The sequence below is a fragment of the Leptidea sinapis genome, chromosome 1 (genome assembly GCF_905404315.1).
Source record: "Leptidea sinapis chromosome 1, ilLepSina1.1, whole genome shotgun sequence".
In the NCBI taxonomy this organism is placed as follows: Eukaryota; Metazoa; Arthropoda; class Insecta; order Lepidoptera; family Pieridae; genus Leptidea; species Leptidea sinapis.
In genome coordinates, this window is record NC_066265.1 from 16665361 (window position 1) to 16674373 (window position 9013).

At 34.0% G+C, this 9013-nt stretch overlaps 1 protein-coding gene across 2 annotated transcripts; it reads left to right on the forward strand.

The window, feature by feature from the left end:
* The first annotated feature begins 2269 nt into the window (after nt 1–2269).
* On the forward strand, nt 2270–8259 carry LOC126966123 (diphosphoinositol polyphosphate phosphohydrolase 2). 2 transcript variants are annotated; one of them, XM_050810033.1, is made up of 4 exons: nt 2270–2389; nt 2549–2687; nt 2796–2951; nt 4864–8259. In XM_050810033.1, exons 2-4 carry the CDS (start codon nt 2589–2591, stop codon nt 5077–5079), a joined length of 471 nt encoding a protein of 156 aa, XP_050665990.1. In that variant the 5' UTR covers nt 2270–2389; nt 2549–2588; the 3' UTR covers nt 5080–8259. The 2 variants fall into 2 exon arrangements, with proteins under 2 accessions (XP_050665990.1, XP_050665979.1); XM_050810022.1 differs by having other exon boundaries at nt 2276–2687.
* Nucleotides 8260–9013: the final 754 nt, after the last annotated feature.

Consider the following 9013-nt stretch of genomic DNA (forward strand, 5'->3'; position numbering starts at 1 on the left):
AAGGAACTTTTTTCCCATGTACTACCAAACTTTGAAATTTACTTCCGTGTGTGGTGTTTCCAGGACGATATGACACAAATACCTTTAAAAGAAGCATGACCTACCTAAAAGGCCAGCAACATTCCTGTCAAACCTCTAGTAATGCAAGAGAACGTGAGCGGAGGTGATAGCTTCCCATCAGGTACGTACGCTCGTTTGTTTTTATTTTAACAATGAGGAGTTCATCGTTTTGTCAATAAAACGATTGACGATAAACAGGCGACTACTACGTCGACCTCAATAGCGACTGCAGATACGCTGTATCGTTAAACATGTTAACCCTTCAGAATTACTGGTCGCCAGGCAAGAAAAGGCCAAAACAGCATCCTGTCACAAATGTGGACAGTTTTAACCAGGCAAGCTATGTATTCACAACAATAGCCTTACCAATAAAGATATATCCATTGTTGAAAAACTACGAGAGTAGTTCCGGCAAGATATTATATTTCAATGAACCGCGCGCAGTCGTCGAAGTATAATTTAAACATCGGGCTTCAAGTGCAGAAAAACAGTGTGTGCTCCTCCACCAGTGCTGCTGAGTCACTTCTTTTGAAAAATGTTAAATAATGTAAAAAAAATCAAATTCAGTTTTGTTAGCCCAGCAGAAATAATTATAACTTTCAGACCTCTAGAAATGAAAAAAATTGCTGATATATGCATATCTGCAAAAAATATAGGTGTATATCTGTAAAAAAAACAGTTCGGTAATTGAATTCCTATCTAGCAATAGTTGTAGTGAACATAGCGTGTTTCCTTACCTTCTGTAATAAAGTAAAAGTACTCCAAGATATAAATCGGGGGTACACTTCTGACCCGAATAACTATCGTCCCGTTTTGATGTTGCCGACACTTAGTATAATTATTGAAAAAATATTTTAAGCCAAATGCTTACACACTTTAACAGTTACAAGCACTTCATAATATAAAACAATTTGGTTTTACTAGGGGACGCTCGACTACGGATGCAGATGTTGAACTTATAAAAATATTTTTGAGGCTTTGGAGGAATCACAGAATGCACTTGGTTTCTTCTATGATTTATCTAAGGCTTTCGATTGTGTTCAACAATCAACGCTGGTCAGGAAGCTATGTCAATATGGTACAAATGGATCTGCGCTCGATCTTCTGATCTCATAATTAAACAATAGAATTCGCAGGGTCGATGTGAACGACCAGACATTTCCTGGGACTCCTGTCGTTATGGAGGTACCACAAGGGTCTATTCTTGGACCGTTCTTCTTCCTCATTTACATAAATGATCTACCTCACCTTGTAAAAAAACACAAGACAGTATTGTTTGCGGATCACACTTCTCTCATATAAGAGAAACGAAGCCAAGTTTTATATGAAGAATTAAACAATGCTGTGTACCGGCTTAGCGCCAATAACTAGTATAAATAGTCATAAAATAAATATACATAACTATTAAATCTACAAATGTTGAAAATGTAGAAGGGAATATTTTATCAAGCAGATGGTGAAACCGGTAGTATCTTGGCATTACTCTTGATTTCAAATTGGAATGGGCCACCATATTGAAGGTTTAACAAATAGGCTTAGTCTCGCAAACCGAATAGGTTTAAAAAAAATAGACAGTTACTTGACATAGATACAATAACATAAATCCACTGTAATTGCCATATTACTTATTATAGTTTAATAAGTTTATGGTGCTGGCATTTTAGAGAATCATTTGTAGAGTTGGTTTGTGAGCAAGAATTTTGTTAAATTGAAATTAGGTTGTTATGTATATTACAGACATTATAAAAAACTCTATTTGTTTGAAAAGAGTGGCCTTTGAGTTTCTTGTCAGTTTTACTCACGAGCTCTACTTTTTCGTACACAATATGGTAGATTCAGTAATTTAAAAGAAATATTCTTAGTGACGATTCAAAAGCGCTTAGTTAAAGCCACATTGAATAAAAATTATAATAATTTAAAAAATTATCTCCTGATTAACGTCAGGGAATTAGCCCAATTTTTCCAAAATATTGTTAGACGAATTAATAATTTCTTAAATTTTACAATATATTATTATAGGCTAGGAATTTATAGTTAAGTATGTGCGAAAGTTTAATAGAATTAGCTAGTGTGGGAGAGATCACATCAAAATATTTATCAACATAATATTAAAATAATTTGATCTTCAGAAATCAGATATGTACTGCTTAGTAGTTACTCTGTGACATTAAACTTCCGGCTGTCAGCTGATAGTTGCTCTGTCTCCTAATTTATGCATTGCTTTCCAAAAATTATTTCGATTTTCGTAGAGAGAAACGTCAGGCACCATACAAAATGGGCTTGAATTACGCGACCAAAAGCTAGTTATAGCTGAAATATTGCTCTAATTGTAGTGTTATTGTTAATATAGTTACTTTTTATATATACTTTGTGTAACTCATAAGTTAGTCAATAATGCTTACGTTTAGCAGAAACCTCGGTTATGGCGTTTGTTGATCATATTTTGTTACATTTATAATTTTCATTCTATATGTCCGCTTTTCTTTAGTGATCGTCTGTTTAGTTTTGAGTTTACGTGTTTGATCGAAATGGTGAAAGAAAAGCCTAATTCAATACGGATTTACGACGACGAAGGGTTTAGACGACGCGCAGCCTGCATCTGTGTTCGGTCGGATGCCGAAACCGAGGTAAATAAATATCATTGTATATTATGCTAGTAGTGTGTGTAGTGATGAAAAGAGTCGATATTGAAATCGAAGCGGTAGAATGATACGTGTATGTTGAACGTTGCGTAGGTGTTGCTAGTGACATCGTCTCGGCGGCCGGATAACTGGATAGTACCCGGAGGCGGCGTGGAGCCCGAGGAGGAGCCTTCGGTGACAGCGGTACGTGAAGTACTGGAGGAGGCTGGCGTCATCGGCAAACTGGGCCGCTGTCTGGGCGTATTCGAGGTGACCACATAACCTAGCATTGACACATTGCTCTAAAGTATCCTTCTAACCCTTGTTAAACAATCTTGAATGTGTGCTTATGATGAACTTCATCAAAAAGCTTGGACTTTATAAATTACTTTAATAACATAAAATATTACAATATTATATTATACCAAAGCCTTTATTTACAACCACTATGTTTATAACTTAAGTAAACAATACCCATGCCATTTACTGGAACTGCATTTAAGATTGAGAATTTGTGCAAGCTCAAATTAAGCTTAATTTGATTTTGATCAGATTTATTTAATTAATTTGTCATGTTGCTAACTAATTGTGCTAACTTAATCAAATTAGAATGAAATTAATTAAGTTAGGAAATAAAGGAAAGCTTAAGATATCTGTTATAAGATATAAAGTATTCTTATATTTAAGAGACTTTAGAGAATTTAGACTTTTTTATATTTAATAACACAGCTCTAATCTCTGTATCTTTATTTGGAGCTAAAAAAGTGTCTCAAAGTTTATCACTTTTTAAATGAAAAATATTCATTTACACATTAAAAATCACTTGAATGTTTAAATGAAAGACAACATGTGAGCAATACCTGACTGATGGTGAGAGTAGGCTTCAAGTATTTTCTTATAATATAATATAATAATATTGACACACTTTACACAAATTATCTTGCCCCAAGTTAAGCATCTATAGCCTGTGTTATGGGTTACAAGACAATGATATATTTAATACAATATACTTACTTAAACATATATAAATTCAAATAAACATACATAAATACATTTAAACATCCATGACTCGGAAAACAAACATATGTCTTATGCACTAGCATCATCACTAGATGACCCCAATTTCTTTGAAGAAACTAACTTGGCCTTATTTCCTGATGGAATTTGTTTTGGTTCTTAAAGTTCTAGTTTTTATCGAAGGGAAAGCAGCATACACACAGATAAACATATATAGGTACATCTATACATATAAATAAAGTTGGAATGTCTGTTTGTAATATTGAAATAACCGTTTCTTACTATATGAATATGTACACGGTGTATGTAACACCAAAATAAATTTGTTTTAAAATTTTTGTTTGTCTGTGTGTTTGTTCCGAAAGTATCTGAAATGGCTGGACCGATTTTGATGGGACTTTTATTGGAAAAATAAAGCAATGTTGCAATTTCCAAGAAACGGTTGAACTCTAAAAATAATTTATGGCAAAACAATGTTTGCCGGGTCAGCTAGTGTTTAATGATTTTGTTTCATAAGCAGTTATTTGATATTTTCATAATCATTTTTAACTTACATTATATAACATTTCCTTATACTATATTCCTCTTCATAAATTTAATCTGTCAAACATATAATGTAATAGACAATTCATGTATTATTTGTACAATTTAAAGTATTAATTTGTGAAGTAGAAATGCTTTTAAATATTATAATAAATAAATAGAGGTTGAGTCACCTGACTGTAAGACATTACTACTGCCCATACTCGGTTGCAACAGCAGAGGAACATATAGAAAAGAAAGCACATAATATATATTTGCCTATATAATTATGGATTCCTCAGTTTTGTCTTGTCAACATTGAGTATACATATGTACTTATTATGACAAACATCCATAAAGAGAAGGTCCGTTTTCGGTGGGAGAGCTATATCCAGATGCACTCAGACAACACCATTTCATTGGATCGATTCATACTTTACTAGGATCCGGTTATATTATACAAATAAATGGTGTTGATCAATTTAATTTTATCTTATTTAATCTTTGACCAAAGATTGAATAAGTTCAATCCAATCCTTATTTTGAAACCATCGTATTTCACTGTCTGCCTCTGAGACTTGATAAAACATCTCATGTTCCTGAAGCTTGTAAAATGTGTAACACATTGGTTAATCGATTTCAGAACCGCGAGCATAAGCACAGGACCGAGGTGTATGTGATGATGGTGACACAGGAGCTGCCCGAGTGGGAAGATTCGCGCCTGATGGGTCGCAAGCGGCAGTGGTTCTCCATCGATGACGCGCTGGCCCAGCTTGCGTTGCACAAGCCCATCCAACGGCACTACCTGCAGCAGCTCAAGCGCTCGCGACAGAACAAGCCTGACGACCCAGGCAGCTAGAGCCAGGAACACTGCGCTAACACTCAACTCTTACTTTCTACATCCCGGTGGTGATAATCAACTTCCATTTGCCATTTGGAAATGCTTTCTAATATTGATAATACCATAATTCTGAATATATGTAGACAAATGGAAATTGTAAAATATCCACTTATTAACCGAAGTTGTACTATGTGAGCATTTGTCAGTGTTTAAATTTAAAAAAAATATATGTAATCTTATATTTTAATCTTTGAACTTGAGATACATGGGAATTCCAGATGGCAAATGCGACTTGTTATGATATCGGAAAGCAGCACTGCTTGACATGTGCAGTGCCGTCTTAATGTAACTCATCTGACAGTGTCGGATGATATACTTTCACTACTATTGTACTACTGCATGCCTGAACCTGAGCCTTGACTCTGCTTAATATATTATGTCACTCAGCACAGATTAAGAGATCAGTCCAGAATTGTTATGACAAATTTTAATTTATTCTATAGATATTTCCTTTTTGCCAACTTGGACTCTGGAATAAGATATTTATGAATGTATTAAAAGTGCAATGATTAATTTCATTTAAGTGTATCCTAATACAGTTGTAACAATAATTGAAAATCACTAAACAACATATAAGCAGATAATGAGCTCTTTTTCTGTATTAAATAACTTAACTAAATTAAGAGGCTTAAGGCTTAGTCTTGGTATCATTTTATTCCTAAAATTAAAACAATATCTTGATGTAATTGGATATTTTATCATGACAATGTTATATTGCCACATGTAAATTATCATAAGCAATAATACAGTAAAACCCGCTTAAGACAATTTCATAGAGACCCAACCAACATCGGGAAATAAAAATAATAATATTATGTTCTAATATCATATATGTATGTATTAAAGGATACATTTATAAATTAAATTAAATACTTTTTTTTTATTTTGTTTTGACAGAAAGATTTTTAATTTTCAACATAATTCGCAACACATCTTTGCTTTGATTTAAAGAAGTTGTAAGATGTCTTAAATCACAAACAGCTGATAATGCCTCAGCGATTGACACAATCGGAGTTGAACTTTAGCACTTTTTTGTGTGTTATTCACATTCTCAATAAGATCTTCAATCATTTAATTTCATTGTCATCAATGGAAGAATATCCAGGAAAACCATGCAGTATCAAGGGTTCTTCTGTTGTTGAAGTATTAGGCATATAAACGCATGACGTATCGTATTAAACGTTAAGAAATGTATGAAATCATTTTTTAAGTGGCTGGCGTGTTAAGCGAGTTCTAAAGTATATAAGTTTACTAAACTGATTTTGTACATATGTGATGTGTTGTCATATTTTATGATATTCATTGCTATTGTTTTTACAAGATATTTCTGATTGTCCACATTTAAAAATAGGAAATTCCATTGAGTTGGACACCGATCATAAAACCACCCCTCACAGCTTAATGAGATATCCGAGCAATATGTTCCCTCTACTCTTGGGTCCATGATCATTACAAGTTATATGAAATGTTAGAATTATTATTGAATGGCATGATTTTAACTCTGTATCCTTAATGGTGGTTCCACACAGCAAATCATACAAAAAATTATTTAAAATGTTAAAAGCTATAGTACCATCATTTCAGATAAGTTTGGTTCTATATTTTGAAAATGTTATTTAGACAAACTCTGCTATCAATCTTATTATAATATTGACTCATTTACATCTGTCCTGTGTGGAATCACCAATACACATGTTCGATTGTTTTATAAATGGCATGTTGATGTTTGATATTGGGAGGATTATCTGATCATCTGTCAACTGTACAGCATATAGAAATGTAAAGTGATGTGCGGATATATAAATATATATTTTATATAGATATTTGTACCTATCAAAATGCGAAAAAGTTATATGGTTTATGATAGGGCCGGAGATGCGTATATTTTACTAGATTTCAAGATTCGTATGTTTCACTCGCTAAAAGTTATGCTTATACGGTGGTCAGATTATTGGCTTCAGAATTTTAAGCGAATTATCGTGCAGTAATTCAAGATGGCCACAACACAATTTCCTTAATCTTTTACAAACGACGCCATCATCGGGTCGCCATCTCAGAATTATTGGGTTTTTCAAGAATCCTGCGTAGGGCGTATCAATTACCATCAGCTGAACCGCCTGCTCGTCTCGTCCCCTATTTTCATAAAAAAAGAGACGCAGATCCGGCCCTAGCATTACAATAACTTTTAACAAATGAACGAGATAAAGACAGCTGATTGCTCACATGAGAAAAGTATTAGGGAGTGATATAATAGTCAGAATGAGAATAAGGTCTTGTTAAAGCATTGAATGGTAAACATATATGATATTAATTTTAACCAACTAGTTATAACTGAAAAGATATCTAATGATTAAATTTATTTATTCAAATTGGCAAAGTTAATAAGTAGGGGTAGCTAAGGCGGTACTGCACCTTAACGAACTATGGGTATGTTCCGATATGCACTGCGAGCACTGCACAATCAATATCACTGTAGAAAAATTCGTTCCGTTGTATACTACCGTAGTACCGTAGGGAAATATATGACGTCATAAATCGCCGCCATATTCTACTGTGAGCACTGGCGTTTTCGAGGTAAGGTACTCGCAGTACTTTGATCACGTGATCAGTCAAATCACTCGAGTGCCTAAAGCCTTAATTAAAATATTTTTAATTTAACAGTACTCCAACAACAGTTTTTTTTAAATGAAATAGAAAACTAATACACTCATTTGAATTCTGCGTCAAAAAATCCGGCTGACAGTATACGGGATTGCGTTCCGTTTTAAATAGTAATAACCATTATAACTGGCTATAAAGGAACGGCTTCACAGTATACTAAATTGACGTCACATTGTACAGTGGTCGCAGTGCATATCGGAACATACCCTGTGTAAATATAGTTACTGAGATATCTCGTCAGACGGCAACACAACATGGGCCTTGTCCCACTCCGATCAACGCGTAAGTAATTCGTAAATAACACCATTCTTTTTCTACTATTACGTATATTTTTATACAGCAATGAAATGTTAATTTAATTTTTAGCATTAAAACTAAAAGACATGCATACCTACAATCTCTGTTGTTATTTAATTGAATTTGGTTTTAAATGACGATTCCTACTGAGTTTAAATAATACATTTTATATTGCTCTTCTGATATGTGTTGTTATTTTATCACTATTACTAATAATGCTGGAACATTTGGTTATTGGGTAATGTTGTGGTTTCTCAGCAAGCTGAATTGGAGCGCTTTTATACAGCCGAATGCAGGGGCGTGCATTAGTTTTCCAGCAAGAAAGATCAATCTAGTCTTAATTGTGCTTGAGTTAGACAGCGCTAGGTTTTGAGGTCAAAATATTGAAGTTGTTTGTGTTTCGCGTATAGTTTCGGGACCATTTAGTCAACCAGTGGGAGGCTCCTTTGCACAGGAAGCCGGCTAGATTATGGGTACCACAACGGCGCCTATTTCTGCCGTGAAGCAGTAATGTGTAAACATTACTGTGTTTCGGTCTAAAGGGCACCGCAGCTAGTGAAATTACTGTGCAAATGAGACTTAACATCTTATGTCTCAAGGTGACGAGTGCAATTGTACTGCCTCTCAGAAATTTTGGGTTTTTCAAGAATCCTGAGCGGCACTGCATTGTACTGGGTGGGGCGTATCAATTACAATCAGCTGAGTGTCCTGCTCGACTCGTCCCTAATTTTCATAAAAAAAAAACAAATATTTTAGTTTGTGTCACTATAGGAAATTATGTAGTTAGAAATTTTGGTATTGTACTGAATAATTTTAATTTAATTCATCTTATTTTTTCAACCAAAGAATTTTATATTTTTTTAAACTAAACTCTTGAAAAATAACATATAGAGTCTGCTTTTTTATTAGCATCAGAATACGTTAATTAGTTTTC

Excerpts from the sequence above, each read along its gene's own strand:
- LOC126966123 (XM_050810033.1), top strand. The coding sequence starts at position 2,589 with ATGGTGAAAGAAAAGCCTAATTCAATACGGATTTACGACGACGAAGGG. Across the intron at positions 2,688-2,795 it reads GGTCGGATGCCGAAACCGAG|GTGTTGCTAGTGACATCGTC; the intron begins GTAAATAAATAT and ends AACGTTGCGTAG. Across the intron at positions 2,952-4,863 it reads GCTGTCTGGGCGTATTCGAG|AACCGCGAGCATAAGCACAG; the intron begins GTGACCACATAA and ends AATCGATTTCAG.